The sequence below is a fragment of the Lactuca saligna genome, chromosome 6, assembly GCF_052625555.1.
Source record: "Lactuca saligna cultivar CGN05327 chromosome 6, ASM5262555v1, whole genome shotgun sequence".
NCBI classification, from domain to species: domain Eukaryota; kingdom Viridiplantae; phylum Streptophyta; class Magnoliopsida; order Asterales; family Asteraceae; genus Lactuca; species Lactuca saligna.
Window position 1 is genome coordinate 30,550,067 of NC_136422.1, and position 17,858 is coordinate 30,567,924.

A 17,858-nucleotide genomic window follows, 5' to 3' on the forward strand; every position below is an offset into this window, starting at 1 on the left:
AAGATAAAAATTAATAATGGTCCCTGTGGTATGTCAAAAATAGCTACTTTGGTTTAAAATGAGTTTGTCTTGCAAAGATGATCCAATAGTTTTCGTTTTGTTGCGATTTTAGTCCAAAAATTTTAAAACTTTTTATAATGACGGATTTGCCCTTGGTATTTTCCCTTTTTCAATTTTTTTATTAAAGAAAAAAAAAAGAAAATCTCTCTCTCTCTCTTTCTCTCTCTCTCTCTCTCTATATATATATATATATATATATATATATATATATATATACAAAATACACCAAGTAATTCCATCCCGTCTTCCTGAAAATTCGTGGACAAACCATCGAAGCTAAATACGAAAGAGAAGTGAACTCAGGTGAAGTTTTAATCGACGATAAAGGCAGCATCCGATACCTCTGTTTAATGCCACACCTAGAACCCAAATCATGTATCTTCGAGCACATCTATTTCTCTCTACCCAACTCCTCCATGTTCGGGAGTTCTGTCTATGAATCCCGTCGTCAATTTGGGGAAATCATGGCCACAGAGTCGTCGGTCGACTGTGACGCGGTGATTGTAGTCCTAGATTTCGGCGTGATGGCGGCAATAGTTGCACATTCAGTGAACCCTCTCAAAGGATTCATGATTTTGGGGTGAAATTGAAGCTTTTACCGGTAAGAGCGGTTTTGGAGGGAAAACCGATGGTGGTGGTGGACGATTCCATTGTTAGGGGCAACATCATCAAAAATAGTTTGATTATTAAAAGAAGCAGGTGCAATTCCACTTCCCCAAAGTTTCTTAAACTAAAATGGATTTCTTACTTCACCTCGTAGATTTCTGATTTTCAATTTGGGTGTTATAGGGTTAGATAGTGTCAATTTTTTTCTTGAAAAATTTTGAATTGCACCTGTCTGCTATATGTTTCTTATATTGATTTGGGGGTGGCTGTATGCGATTCACTGAAAGGCAGATCGACGAGAGCTCCGGTGTGGCAGGGAAATCGCGATGAGGTGCAAGGGGGTTTGTCGAGACCGACAACCCTCTGTGGGTTTGCTCTTTGTATTCACTGTCGGGCAACTGTTACAGCGAGGGTGTTGCTCCGGTGGTCTCCTTGGTTGTTCTTCTTCTTGCCTTTTGTTTTAAAAACAATGTTGAATCAAGACTTGTTCAATCAAATTTTAAAGAGAGATATTGTTCCAAATGTTAAGTCTTACAAGATTAAGATGTATGGATTGTGTAGAAAGAGTTCGATGTGGGATGTTTTTGGAAAAACTCATGAATAGAACACGGGATAGAGAAAAACGATAAACATGTGGTGATGGGCTTTTGTTTGATTCTATATCTGCAAGTCTGAAGCAAGAAGAAAACTCTTGATTTATAGGTTTGAATCAATAAGAAAATTGATGGTGTTTGATTTGGAGGTGTGAAAGTGATAGAGACAGAGATGGTGTTCAAGAAGAAAACACTTTCTATTTGCGGGTGAAGGTGATGGAGATGGGTTCGACTGCTTAGAGATGAGATGAGAGAGAGATAGAGAGAGAGAGAGATAGATTTTATTTTTGGTTTATTTTTAATTGTTGTAATAAAAGAAAACTGGAAAATAAAATATAAGGGGCAAATCCATCATTATAAAAAAGTTCATAAGAAATTGGACTAAACTCGCAACAAAACGAAACTATTGGACCATCCTTGTGAGCCAAACTCATTTTAGACCAAAGTTGCTAGTTTTGACATACCACAGGGACCATTCTTGCAATTTGTCTTTATAAAAATAATTTGCATTAATAGTTAGTACTATATCAATGTTGAGTTTTGCAAATCTTCTTCTAAATTAATGGGTTGATGCAGTATGACACTATGTTTTCCGTAGAATATTAATCTAACAAACGCTTTGAATAAATTGTTTTTGAGATTAATGAAACACCTCTTAGATTTAGTGTAAAGTATGCAACCCCATTATTGAAGTGACATTAACCATTCCATCTACACATTTTATACAAAACATTTGAATTCATGTCATCTAAAAATGTTAGTCATGATTATCGAAACACATTTAACCAAAACACTAAAAGACTACCACTTCACATTTGTAAGAATTAACATCACCTATCATAAAAAATCTAACATCTCTAAGCATGGCTTCAACTTCAAGCTCTCGTTGACCAAGTGGTTGACCACTAGGATTAGCATCAATGGACTTCACAGACAAGTAATACATAAGCCATGCAACCATGAAGTAAACCTCCATTAAAGATTGGAAAGCTAAAGCAAACAACACTCCAAAAGATTGTGTAAGTATCCATCTAACACACACCCCACAAACTATATATTCATCAAACTTGAGTTTAATGGCGGGTTTAATCATTAATGACATTAAATGACACCCTTCTTTCACAGATTCGTTTGCATTCTTTCTTGAATCCCCAATAATTATCCAAGCGCGCAAACTATATATTCATCAGGGATTAAGCGTGCAAATTAACCTAAACCATAGGACCATTCGTATAATTTACTATGTATGATTCCATGAATATTAGAATAAGTGTGAATGAATACATCAATCATAAACCAATACGAAGCACCGAAACCAAGAGTGAAAATCATCAATGAAGTAAACTCATGGAGTTCGACCTCAAACCTCTTCAAGAAAGATTGGAAGTAGGTTTCGTTAAACGGTGAAGAATCATTGTTTTCTTCTTTGTGTATGATCTCGATTGATCTGAATGTCAAATTAGAAGTAGAGGGGATAATTTCAGATACCCTACTTCCGTTCTCGGGTACGAAATCGGAGAAGCCCAATTGGGGATCTAAGGAGTCGCATATGAATGAGGTGGAATTTAATTGGGGTTTTAGGAGGTTGCGTTTGGTGGTGATCATGGAGGTAGGGGAGGTGCGATTGGGAGGAGCGTTGTTTTGATCAATGATGGATTTAAAGGAAGGGTCATTATCGATGAGGGAAGTGAGGAAATGAGTAGCCATTTCGACATTAACGCGTATAGAAAACAAAATGAGGGAAAGAAGGAGAAAGATAAGGAGGTTTTGGCCGGTGGGGAAGATGGAAGTGGTGGTTTGCTTCAGGAGTTTTCGGGTAGTCCGGAGGACAATTAGGGGTGGTGGTGGTGGACGGTAGCTCATGGTAATGGATTTTGAGTAGATGTGCACAACGATGACTTATGATCCTACCATAAAACCCATTTAGAACTTGGTTCGCAATTCAATTGACTTCTCTGCGATTCTTTGATCCTCTCCAATGGCGGATTAGCTTTTGGTGAACCTTGAGAAATGAAGATTTAATTGCATGGATTTTACGGTGATTATTTATAGGCCTTTTGTTTCCTTCTTTATTCTCTTTCAAGATTCCCTTGTTGCGAGGGAATAAGAAATCAGTTACCGACCTTTCACATGTGTACGTGAGGGAAGCTTTCTAATTTTTTTTTGGGTGATTCCATCCTTTCCTTCACTTTCTTTATTATTTTTCTTTTATTTTTTACCTTTTTAAATAAAATTAATTTTTTTTATGATTTATAATTTTTAAATTAATACTAAACATAAATTTTAATAAAAAATAAAAAGCATTTCATTAATTAAAATAAAAATTACATTAAAAATAATATTTAAATAAGTAGAAAATTAAATAAAAAAATGCAAACAAAAAACCAAACAACCCACAACATAGAAAACATAATTAATATTCTAATTTAAAAAAACCAAAATACGTCACTCGGAATCATCGTCCTCGTCATCAACCTCATCGTCTTCCTCATTCTCCCAAACGTCACTCTCGTCATCGGAATATTCGCTCTCGAAGAACATATCAGAATCCTCGTCCTTTTCTGATTCGTCAAACAAATCATCGTGAGAAAACTCTATCGGGGGCTGAATATGAGCCATATAAATGTGCTCCACCAAATCAGCACGAAGAGCGTGATGAATGTCGCGATTGTGTACTTCTCTTCTTTTCGCCCTATACTCTTGTGTACCAATGATTACTCCTTCAACATTTAACAAAACTTCATTTTCGTTGTACCGACATATCGTTCTTCATTCGTCTTCAAGAATCATATTATGCAATATGATACAAACATATATTACGTGATGTAACCTTTTAACTTCATATGACCTTGCCCCGATTGCATATATTACGTGCCAGGTTCTCAAGGAAAATCAAAATGCAGTGCGGTCAGGAAGGGGTCGCGACACGCTTTTGAGGTAGTATAAATATTTGTGTTTTGTGGCATTTGAAGAGTTTTTGCACACACGATCGGGAGAGAGGTTCAAGAGGCATTTCTAAGGACTTATAACTGCATAAGTTGTACTAGTAGACGAGGATATCAGGGTTAAGCTATGAAACGAGTCGAGGTATTTTTATCTTGTTATTACATGATTATGTTTATGTAATATTTCATAGAGAATTGTTAGGCCCGAGTATGTGTTATAGGAGTTCATGATATAGTGTTGATAGAAAGATTGGTAGATAAATATTATGGTTATAAATATCTTCTGGACAGCGAGGGTTATAAGCCCTAATTTACAGGAGTTACCAGATGTGCAAGATTCAACTAACGACTTATGAGGTTAAGTCGGTGGTAGTTGTATTATGGAGTTTAATTAGTTTGGTGACCAATGGTCATAGAGTTTAGCTCGTAGTAAGTTGTTACATATACTAAGAACTTGTTAATAATTATACAGGTATTGGTATATGGCAAGTTGAGAGGCAATATGGCTAGAGATTAAAGCTGGAGTCAATCTACTAGCTAGCTAGATGAGTAACTCTACTCTAATACTCGATGATATTGATGTGTGTTGTTGCAAAATAGTAGATTTATATTATGCTATTATTAACTTTTATATACACATTAGATGTGGTGAATATTAATATTGTGTGGCAGTATGGAAGAGTAGTTATTAAATAGACGTATCGAATGATATAATTACTTTGGACAGAGTATATCCAAAGCAATTTAATAAAATGTTCGATGATTATATGATAGCTTCAGAGTAAGATTTTTTGAGGTATAAAATATGTTTAAAATCTCATATGATGAAAAAGAGACATAAATCTATTTTATTAAGTTAATGTTGCAAAATATATTACAAGCATGTTGTTGATAATATGTTGTAAATAAATGTTAAGTTCTAAGGTATACCTAGTATGAAAATCTGAGAGTTAGAGTTACAAGTGGGATGTATTATTTCCCACTCTTGATATATTTAGGCTGCTGGAGGTATATCAAAATGTTGTATTTCAAAATTAAAAAAATAAAATGATATAGTTGATATCAAATGGTAGGTGTTTCCTAGGTTTGTGGTGAGCAAGTGGATATGGCATGGTGTTATGGTGACAATGAGTAGGTGTCACATTTTCGGCTGGAGGAGTGGTGTCACAATTGGTGCACCGTCACCTTATTTTTTTGTCTGCTACATCACTATCATATTGATGTTTCCACACTACATGTTTAACTTGTCATTTAGGATGGATGGGTTAAGGAAGAGAGAATGGGAGTAAAGGGGAGGAGAGAGGCTCGACAAACGCTTGATGTGGAAGATGCATTTGCTTGACATGTTGAAGCCAAGAGGCGGTATGTGGTGTGTGCCGATGATGGGGAAAATGACTTAAAAGTCCAACGAAGTTTCCAAACCGTTTAAAAAACTCCAATCATGTTTTGTGTGTTCAAAAAAACCCAACAAACTTAACATTTTATCTAAAAAGCCCAACTAAGTTACACTTTTTCGAAAGTCAAATAAGGAAAGCAGATGACGTGGCTTATTACCGTATCGGAAAATGATTTGTTAGACCAATGAAGTTTCCAAAACGTTTAAAAAACTCCAATCATATTTTGACTGTTAAAAAAAAACCCAACGAACTTAAACAAAACAAAATTGGAATTTTCTGAACGGTTTGAAACTTTGTTGGACTTTTTAGATAAAATGTTAGGTTCGTTGGGTTTTTTTGAACAGACAAAACATGATTGAGATTTTTTGAATGGTTTGAAAACTTCGTTGGGGTTTTAAGTCATTTTCCCGCCGATGATGCCGAGTTGGTGGGTGTTGAGACCACACACCCAAATCTTAGTGTAAAGTATGATGCCCCATTTTTTAAGGGATTCTACATCAAATAAATTATATCCACATAGTCTCCTATTCCTAATAACAAAATCATGAAAACATATATATACATTCCATTCGCACATTTTGTACAAAGCTTTTGGATTCATATCATCAACAAATGTTAGTCACAATTATTGAAACACATTTAACCAAAACACTAAAGACTACCACTTCATATTTGCAAGACTTAACATCAAGTATCATCTAAACTCTAACATCTCTAAGCATGGCTTCAATCTCTCGTTGACCAAATGGTTGACCACTAGAATTAGCATGAATGGACTTCACAGACAAGTAATACAACAGCCATGCAACCATGAAGTAAACCTCCATGAAAGACTGGATCGCTATAGCAAACAATAGGCCAAAAGATCGTGTAAGTACACAAACTATACATTCATAACACTTGAGTTCAATGGCGGGTCCAATCATTAATGACACCATATAGCAACCTTCCTTCACAACTTGTTTCACATTCTTTCTTGAATCCGCCATAACTATCCAAGCACCCATATCAAATACAAAACAAATGAGCATGTCCATTAAGAAACAGGATGCCATGAAGCCAAAAATCTCCTTCTCAAAACCTTTATCCCAAGGGGACATGATTGAAAATGGCATGAACGTTGACCTAATAAAGATCTTTAATTGGGAATATGGATTGTCTATTCCTCCTAAGAACCAGAAGTACATGAGTTGAATGAAAACGTCCCTGAATACCCATCTCCTTGCAATGAAGCTGCGAGACAATCTTTCCACACCCAAAAACGAACCACTAGAGAAAGTCACATAGAAAGACTTGCGTCTGTTACAGAAATCATTAAGAACCAATACGAATATAATCCCATGAATCTTTGTATAAGTACCAACGAATACATGAACCATAAACCAGTATGAAGCAGCAAAAGCAAGAATGAGAATCATTATTGCAGTAAATTGATGGTGTTCGAGGTGGAACCTCTTCAAGAAAGACTGAAAGTGGGTTTCGTTAAAAGGTGCAGAATCATTGACTTTATCAATGCCTACGTTTTCTTCTTTCTGTGTGATCTTGATTGATCTGAAAGTCATCTTAGCAGTAGAACGGACAATTCCAGACACTCTAATTCCGTTACCGAATACGAAATTGGAGCTCTCCAGTTGTAGATCGAAGGAGTAAAGTATGAATGAGGTGGCGTTTACTTTGTGATCGGACTCGTCGTCACCTGAGGAGAAATCACTAACTAGAATCCGCGATCCGACACGGCTGAGCTGGAGGAAGTGGCGGCGGCAGCTGGTGGTGGTGATGGTGGAGGTAGGGGAGTTAGGATTGGGAGGGACGTTTTCTCGATTGATGAAGGATTTTATGGAAGGGTTGTTATCAATTAATGAAGTGAGGAAATGAGTAGTTGTTTCGACGTTAACGCGTAGAGAAAATAAACAGAAGAAAAGAACGAGAAAGATAAGGAGGTTTTGGCCGGTGGAGAACATGGAGGTGGTGGTTTGCTTTAGGATTTCAGGGGTAGTCCGGTGGAGAATTAGGCGTGGTGGCAGCGGCCGCGGTGGTGGATGGTGGCTCATGGCGACGGGTTCTACAACGGTCGCACTAGATGTGCACACAGATGAACTAAGATTCGGTTCAAAATTACTCTAGACTTCTTTGGAATTCTTTGATCCTCTCCAATGGCGGGATGCGTTTCTTGATGAATCTTGAGAAATGAAGATTTGATTGCATGGATTTTTTGTTTGGTGATTATTTATAGCTAATCTATTTCCTTCTTTGACCTCTTTCAAGATTTCCTGTTATATAAGTCAAAAGGTACAAAATGAGTAGTGTTTTATAAATAAAGTGTGAAATTATTATAAAGGGTTTATAATGTATTAGTGTACCCATTAATCAAGATGATTAAAGTATAATTTTTAAGATTTTCATTATTTAGGAGTGTTTGTTCTGTATAATATTTTTGGAAAGAATGAAATATGACAAAGGAATTGATATAAATGAATTTGAATATGAAAGAATTAAATTTTGTTATGTGTTCTATTGACATTTTTATGTCTAGTTTGTATATTTGTCAAAGATTGAAAAGTAATTATATAATACTACAAAAATACTATTTTATTGATTTTTTTGTAACTTTTTAATATTTAAAAAAAAGATAAAACTTTTATATATTAAACTCTTACCCACTCAAACCTATATGCATTTATTTACGTCGATGTGACGAGTGTGTGTGGGTGTCGGCATCATTGGTGTGGGCTTGTTGACTTGGGTGTGTGAGCGTGCTTAGGTGTGTAAATGTACATGTGGGTATGGATGTGGAGTGGGAAGGATGCATGGGTGGGTGGTTGAAGGGGATGTGTGGGAAAGTGCTAGCTAGTATGAGGGTAGGGTGGGTATAAAGGTAGGGTGGGTGGATTGGGGCAATGGTGTTTATACGGGCATGGGTGTAGGGATTAAGGGTGAGATATATAGGTGATGGGTAGGTGAACGATAGATAGGTGTATGTGTGTGGGTGTAGGGATAGGATGGAGCAGACATCGAGGTCTAATATGGGCGTGAACGTATGTATGAGTGTGCATATAGGTGTTGGTGTGTGTAACGCCCGTAGATCCGGACTTAGGGATGAGCAAATGGACCGGGGAACCGGCCGGAACCGGTACCGGAACCGGAACCGGCACCGAAACCGGTACCGGAACTGGCACCGGAACCGGAGCCCGATGGAACCGGTCGATCCGGGACCGGGACGTTATTTTTGTATATTTTTGGAACCGGGAACCGGTAGGAACCGGAACCGATATAACCGGAACTGGTAGAACCGACAAAAACCGGAACCGTATGATGCTATTTTTCAAGGATCGGTTCCAACATTTGAAGACACGACAAGAACCGGTAGGAACCGGGAATCGGTAGAACCGGACCGATAGAATCGCCGGGCCGGTTCGGTTCTTGATTTTGGCCAAAGCCGGTTCCGGTCCGGTTCGGTCCTTTTGCTCATCCCTATCCGGGCTAGTTAATTTAGAGGTAATAGGGGTCGAAAATGACTTTTCGACAAAAGATTATTTAGAATAAATAATCTTAACCAAGTTGTAGAATATGTCACAAGGTTTCCGTACATATAAAGAGCGTCGAAATCCGAGTTATAACGAAGAAGTTATGACCCGTCGAAGTTTCGCGACGGAACCAGCACGACACCGGGAAGCGTAAATAGTGATTTTACGATGGAGGACTTTTTAGCCTTAGTGATCTAAACGAAAGTCGTAGAATATGTTAAACCGAGAAAATCCATAAAAAGAACGCCCAAATCTGATTTCGTATGAAGAAGTTATGATTTTTCTAAGATTCAACTTGGCAGTGCACGGCCTGAAACTCGAATTTTAGTTCGAGCGGTTTTTGGCTTACGTGACTTAAATGAGAGTTGAAGATCTCATTAATAGGACCTTAACAGTAAAAAGACAGACGAAAATAGAGTCCGTATGAAGGAGTTACAAATTCTTCGCGGTCATTTAACAGTCTAAACGCCTCGCACTGTTAAATTTAAGATCGGTCGAGAATTAGCCGACGGAGTCAAAATGAAAGTTGTAGATATTATTTTTACCTACGCGTGGATTTAATGAACGTCAAAAACGGAGGTCGTATGTGAAAGTTACGGATTTTAGAAGTCGGAAGTGTGTTGTGCGAAAATGGGTGATGTGACACAATCTTGGCCATTGCTTTCTCCCTAAGTCTTGCCACTAGATGGTGACATGTGGCACCAAGTTCAGCCATTTTCACCCTATAAATAGAACCTCTCCCACCCTCATTTTCTTCACACATTTCTCATTCTTTCTTCTCTTTACTCTCTCTCTCTCTAGAACCTCTCTCTAGCCCCAAAACCCCCTGAAAAGCCTAGGGAACCTCCCTAGCACGAGGCGGAAGCCCCTGAGTGCTCGACGACTCCGAGAAGAAGAGCTTTTCTGCACGGGAATGCTGCTCCAAGCAAAGCCTGGTTTTCTATAAAACCCGCTGTAAGTGAGCTACACCTACGCTATTTTTAATATAGCTTTTATTTAATTATATTAACGTTATTAAGAACATATAATATGCAATTGGGCTATTATTATGGTTTATATAAGTATTATTTAACGGGTATATAATAGTAATAATAGCTCAACTATTAATTAGTCTCGGTGAATAATAGACTAAACTCTAGTGGTAGTAATATTATGTTTCGTCGAAGGAATTTTTTTTTTCAAGAAGTGAAGCGTTGTCTGAGTTCGAAATCACCACTTTTTCAAGTAAGTGCATAGTTACTTTCATCTTACACATAGATATGGAGTATTTTATATAAATTACGTGCTATGTGTGCATATTATCTGAGTACTTGTTGTCTATGCTAAATGAACGATTTTATACATGTTTTAAATGATTTAAACTGTATATGTATTTTATATCTACGATAATGTTGGGGTAAACATGGGTAGATATTATAGATAGAATATGAGTTGAATGATGAGTTGAGAGGTGTTATAGACCACGAGGTGAGGGTGAGAGGTGGACGATGTGAGAAGCCTTTTTTCCCAAATGATGGCCCCGTCATTCAGCAGAGTATGGATGACAACCACAGACTATTCTAGATAGTCCAGTGAAACACTAGCAGGCTCGCAACTTGTAGGTGTTGTGAACGATGTGTTCACCCGGTGTACTCTAAACCCTGGTGATCATACAAACTTGATGCCTAAACCCTGGTGATCATGCAAAGTTGATGCCTAAACCCTGGTGATCATGCCGACTTGATGTCTAAACCTTGGTGATCATGCAGACTTGATGCCTAAACCATGACGACTATGCAGACTTAGTGCCCGTTGTGTAAACCGTGGCAACGATGGACTTTGTGCCGATTCCTTAGGATGATCCTTAGGAATGAATGAACGAGGAATAACTGATTCTTAGGGTAGATCCTTAAGATTAAAGAAGATAATGGGATTGGTAATTGGGTTGATTGTTTGATTGTTTAAACATAATAATTATATTATTGTGGGTTGAAAACCCTATGTACTCACCAGGTTTCCCAACCTGACCCACTCAGTTTATTTATATCACATGTGTTGATATGAAGTCACATTACACTGAGAGATTAAAGAGATGTAGATCACTAGTGTAAATAAATGTAAGTTCTGTTTATGCTTATGTTTCTGTATTGACGATGACATCCCAAACGTTTTAAAATGAATAAAATACGTTTCTTTGAAAATATTTTGATAACGTATTTATCGTATTTTTCTGGGAACAAATTCCGCAACATTTTTATGAAAAGAAGTACTCTGATTTTTATAAAGCATAAATAAAATCGGTATTTTCTGGCCATGAAAATGGGGATGTCACAGTGTGGGTTTGGAGGTGGGGTGATGTTTGGGTTTGGGGTGTGGTTAGTGTGCGGGTGTGGGTGTGGAGTGGGTAAATGGGATATGCCAAGGGTGTGTGGGTGTTAGGATGGAGTGGGGATGAGAAAGTTTTATATGTATTAGAATAAGGTGAGACGGATGTATACGTGTGAGTGTGGAGTTGTGAGGGTAGGGTCGGTAGGTGGATGGATGGGTGACATGTCGGAGAAATGACCATAATATGTTTTGATTTAATGAATCATGACTAAAATAAAACGGAGATGAGAATGATTTTTGCTATTATAACAAACATAATTAATGGACTCTAACTACTTCGAACATATGGATTTTTTTTTTAATTTTTATTATTTTGTCTGACAAATGCAATTAAATTGAAATTTACATTTCAATTCCTTAAAATATATTCAAAATTCATGAACAAAACACGTCCTAAAAATGGAAAATGCTAAAAGGATAAAAGTAAGGACTAAGGAAGAGCATCAAATTAGTGATATGAGAAAAAAAAAAAACAAAATGTACTTGCATAACCAAATATGTTGTTTAATTTTAGGGGTGTTTTGAATTATTTAAAATAGTTAATATTTTTTTGTAATAATGTTTATTTTAAAGGTGTTTGTATTAATTTGTGTAGTACCAAAAAACAATAAGTTGGCAGATTCTTTTAAATGTTTTAACCAATGTTGTAAAAAACGTTCGACGTTAACTAATCAGTGGAGCGAGATTAAGAAGTTAATTGGTTAGGCGGGGATTAATTGGTGGATTAAGTGGGGACCATAAATTGTTAATTCGTTGAATTTTAAAACATTAAATATCTTAAATATCATAAAAAAAAATTATAAATATCACTAATATCATAACAAAATAAGTTAATATGATTACTAGAAGACTAATCATTACTCAAATATTACTGAGATAGAACTTTTCAAAGTATTAAAACTTCATTATTTGCTATTGTTTCACTCATTTTGTAGGCATGGATTAATCGCTTGGATACCACCTAAGGATTAATCGAAAATTAATGGAAACCTAGTCGGGATTTTTATAAAATTGGTTTAAACTATATATACATATAATTAGTGTGTGGTTGTGGTTAGTGTATGGGTTTGGATGTGAGGTTTATGTATATATGTGTTTTGGTGGTCATGAAAAAAAAACACTACATTTCAATTTTCGTATGTTTTAAATCTAAACCAATAACAAAAGAATAATTAGTTTTTTGTGTATAACAAACACAAGTTATAAACACTTTTAAATAAATTAAGAAACGGTTTATTAGAAACTAATTTAAATAATCATTTCTCTAACACCTTTTATTCATAAAAACCCAAGAACTTGTCACATTTTATTATCTTTTTTTTTCTTTAAAAAATTGTTTTATACAAATATTATATTCGTTTTACAGGGAATTTAAAACCATGAATTTTAATATATTTTTATAACTTTTTAATATATATAATTTAATAAATATTAAAAAAACGGAAAAAACCTTTAAGTTGTCCAATTAAGAGAGAAGAGAAAACATGGGGAGGATACCCCGCACCTAGGGATGACAAAATATTTGTACCGAATGGGTAACCCAATAACCGAACACGATTTGACCGGGGATGGATAATCTATGAATTAAAAAATGGGAATGGGGATGGGGATGAGAGTACATCTAATCTCTAAATCCGATCCCGAACCCTACATGTATCGTTATGAAGAATTACAACTTATGTAGCTTAACTTTTTGGGCTAATAATCAAGGTTGTAGAACTCACTATTCGATACTTGCTCGGTTGAGACTGCCGAGTAAAGAGTATTTGGGAGTATTCGGATTCGGTAATTCATTTAAAAATATTTTTAGGAAAATTATATATATCAAATCATAAGTTAAAAACATAATTTTATTGAAATATATAATAAAATTAAATACATGTGAATACATAAAAATTGAAATACATACAATTGTCTTACTTTGTGAATAATTACTTAAAATTTAAGATATATATATATATATATATATATATATATATATATATATATATATATATATGTAGTAATAATCATATGTGTGTGTTAAATAATTAATCATTAAGTGTATTATACATATTAATCTTGAAATTCTTGATTTTTTTCTCTTTTTATGACAATTTTGACCATTTGACCGAGTTGGCCGAGTTTGACTTTGTTGACCGAGTAGGCCCGAGTAAGACCGAGTAATACCGAGTTAGAGAGATGTTGACCGATTTTTTACCGAGTTTGACTTAATCCGAGTTTTTTTGCCGAGTTCACATAACTCGCCTCGGTGGAGGGCCGATTCCGAGTACCCGATCGAGTAGACCAAGTTTTCAACCCTGCTAATAATGATAATTTTATAAAGCTTTTGCTAATGTAGTATACACAAAAATGACGTGATCTTAGTGAGTTTGGTTAGCCAAATTTAGGATGTAGATCACGAATTAGTAATGTAAAATTGCAAATTAATTATATTGTTGAGAATAAATCTTTAATCGGTAAATGAGAGTCAAATAGGAGCTTTTGGTGGTTGTATAAAAGATGGAGATAAAGTTCGAATTTAGCATCCTACATTGCTTCTTGTAGAAAACAAAAGTTAAATGATTACATGTCATTCTAGTATGTTAAAATACCATTAAATGAGCATTAAATGTGACACATGTCATCATTTAATTGGATAGGAAGATTTGTAGGAAGAAAAAGTAAGAGGATATTTAATTTCTCATTTCAAAATGTTCTAATTCCCTTCAAAAAGGTAGGCTCTAAATTGCATATTGATACTCGGAAATAGTAAAATAAATAAATAAACGTGCTTGAAGCTTCACCAATTTTGTGAGTCGGGGTTGAACAGGATACACCTTGTTTATGTTCTTTTCATAAACGAGTTGAGGGTGATGCAGAAAAATCCCCGACGAGGATCTCCGTTACCCATTAGGGGTTGGATAGGCTTTTAATGCTCGATGAGGATAGGGATGGATGTGGGGATTTGGGTATAGGTACACAATGATGCTTTGGATATTTCGATCACACCTTAGGCCAAGTGACATTTCAAATTTCAAGCTTTTTGCTATTGTTTTTATTTAATTTTAAATAAATTGGGCTATCACCTAATGATTAAAGTTTAAGTGGAGTGAAACACTTAACTATTTTAATTTGAGTGAAATATAAACTACAGGTTTCATATATTTTGATCCATTTTCTTTTTGGCAAAGTTTCTAAGGTAGGCCCTTTAAAAACCAAAAAGTATGTCCCCATTTTTTCATTCATAGCTTATATTATCTTTAAAAAATAGGTGAGGCCTAAGACCCACGTTCACTTTACTTAGCTACGTCCCTGGCCGCCTCCATTCACTCTTACCGCACCCATTCCATCCGGCCTTTTGGTACCTTAGAAGGGTGTGGGGTCTACGCCTTTACGGGCAGGGCAAAATCTTCAAAAAAAATGTCTTTCATCTAAATAATTGTTTAACCTAATTTTATTTAAGGGTTAAAGTCATAAAAGGGTAACCAATTATTTAAAATGTTTTAAAAAAACATTCAACTAAAAGATCATCAATAGGTAACGAACTATTTTATTGATTTATAAAATATCATTCGAACTATTGTTTTTGTTTCTTATAAATATCATTCTAACAATGATATTCTTTTAAACAAGACCATAGATCGTTACCTTCTAATGACCTTTTTAGTTGGATAGTGTTTTTAAACATTTTAGATAGTTGGTTACATTTTTATGATGTTAACCCTTTTATTAACTCCAAGCACCAAATGAAATTTTAATTAATCGTTTTCAAGATATGAGAGGTCATAGAGAACAATTATAGTATGCACTTTAATATTTTCTTTTGTAATATCACAATTGTTTTTGTTACATATATTTGAAATTGTTTCGATCGGACCCGTCAAAAAAAATATTAAATATATTTTATGCCCCCAACAAATCTAAATATTGAATCCATCACTATCCATGGGTAAGTGAATCCGTCCAAACCTTAAAGATTATGCATTCATTATTTGTAACTTATGTTTGTATGTCCATATTAAAATGTATGGATTAACAGTGCACGAAGTCGACACGGTTTAGTCATGAATTGGGTGCCGGCGGTACAGATCCGCCACCATACAATATCACAACATTGTGGGAAAAGCGGGTTGGGAAGTCAACAAGCCCACTTTTTCTCTAGTCTCTATCTTTTTTAGACCATTCACCAATGATCATTAAAAGAAGTATTTTTTCATCTATATATCACACTTAACCACTTCAGAAATCACACCTCTAAAATTCCATCCAATCTTTATATTTTGTTCCAATGTTTTATTATCCATTTCAAATGGATTATATTCATGGCAAATTCAAAAACGAGTCAATATGAAGACTAAAATGTCAAAATGAATACGAAAGCGGTTTACCTAAGTTTCCAATTTCCATTCCCGAAACTAAATCCCAAATTATCCCTAATTCCTATCATATTAATTCCAATATAGTCAACTTAGATGCAACATTTGTATAACCAATTTCGGCTATTTCGTTATCATTATGGTTTTACCGGTCCTACAATAGCCACATTTCATTCCTGAAACCTAACTCTCATGTTCTATTACTGGAGCATCGCAATTTCGTAATGCTAAAAACGTAAAATTCAAATAATTAAGCAACGAACCCCCACATCCCTCATGCCCAAAATGAAGAATCAAACGACGAACCCCAACCCATCCCTTAATCCTAAAGAAATTATACCCTATGTCAAAATTTTTGAAAATGGTCTGAAAAGGAAGAAGTAACATTTAGTAAGGCTTATATCGACGCTTTCTTGGAAGACTAGGAACATGGAAATCACCAAAGAGCGGATTCTTTTTTGGAGAGAGTTTTGGAAAACTTCAAACAACAATTGAGGTGGGGGTGTCTTGGATTGTTATAAGCATCAAAAAGTGAACTCTAAACAGAAGGATTTGCTGATGAAAATTAACAATTTCAATGGAAGCCGGCAATCGGTTATTCGTGTCTTGAAAGTGGAGGAGATGAAGAAATAGAGGGGATAAAGGATGGGGTAGGGTTTAGGGGATAGATTTAATGGGTTTTTATTTAATTTATATTCAAAATAGAGAAAAAAATCTAATGATGTATAAAATAGTAATTCCAAATCAAATCCTTTATAATAAATGAAGTTTTTTTTGCCACTTGTTATACTCTCATTCAATTTGTCAGATGTCATTTTATGGTTATTTTGAATTAATTTTTTTTCACATGTCATTTTATGAGTTTTTTTTTATTTTATTAAATTTCACATAATATTTTAATGTAATAATTGCAATAAATGGATATTAATTTCATTAATAAACTTACATTTTAATTTCAAAATTTTCAAAATTAAAGCTAATTAGTTTCTTTTCTTTATTTAAATTATTTGTTTAAATTTAAAAGATAAAAAAAATTCATTATTTTTCTTATTTTCTTATAAATTCAAAGTTCTTAAATATTTTAACATTTATATTTAATTTTTTTTTTATAAATTAAACAATGTAATACATGGGTCTCGCAAGTAGTTTGTAATAAAATCACAAGGCCAACTATACAAGAAATTGAAGCAACAAGCACCATCCGCGTAAAAAAGAAAGTTAGATACAGTAGGTGCAAACTTAGAAAACGACAGAGTCCATTGATTTGATTTTGTCTTATAATAATAAATTGATTTCATTTTAATACTACATGAGCGCCTTCCATTAAACTTTTGGACTAAGAACATTGACAATTGTGAGTTTAATGGGAGGGTTGAATAGGTGACAAACTATTTGTCGTTCAATGGATTAAACTCTACCATAGTGGGATATTACCTTGACATTCAATGAATTGAAGTTTAATGGCCATTGAATTTTTCAATGGAAAAAATGAAAGTTTTTTATTTTTAAATATATACTATAAATTAGCTTTTGTAAACTTTTATTAAACTTTGTAGAGTTCAATGCATTGTAGAAAAAAATAATAGAATTGTATGAAATATAAAAAAATAATTTAGCAATTCAGTGAACTCTATAGAGTTCAATACACCGTTGATACCCTAACGGAGTATGCGGTGATGTTTTACTCAAAATTGATCATTAATCACCAAACACTCAAGTATTACACCCTATGAAGCAATAAGCCAAATGTCAAATTTTCACATTTTTGGTGCGGATGCTTCGAGTACTACAATAAGGATGCTTATCAAATAAACTGTTTCAAAATGGAGCCGGAGGTTTCCTAACAACAAAATCATGAGGAAAAGAAAAACCATTCTATTCACATATTTTACACAAAGTATTTGGATTCATGTCATCTAAAATATTACTTACAATTGTTGAAACACATTAACCAATCCAAAACACTAAAAGGTTACCACTTCATATTTACAAGAATTGACATCAAGTC

The 17,858-nt window shown here is 34.7% G+C and overlaps 1 protein-coding gene across 1 annotated transcript; it reads right to left on the bottom strand.

The window, feature by feature from the left end:
- Positions 1 to 6,299: 6,299 nt before the first annotated feature.
- On the bottom strand, positions 6,300 to 7,652 carry LOC145002414 (uncharacterized). Its single transcript, XM_078961696.1, has one exon. It carries the CDS (start codon positions 7,650 to 7,652, stop codon positions 6,300 to 6,302), a length of 1,353 nt encoding a protein of 450 aa, XP_078817822.1.
- Between the last annotated feature and the right edge of the window lie 10,206 nt (positions 7,653 to 17,858).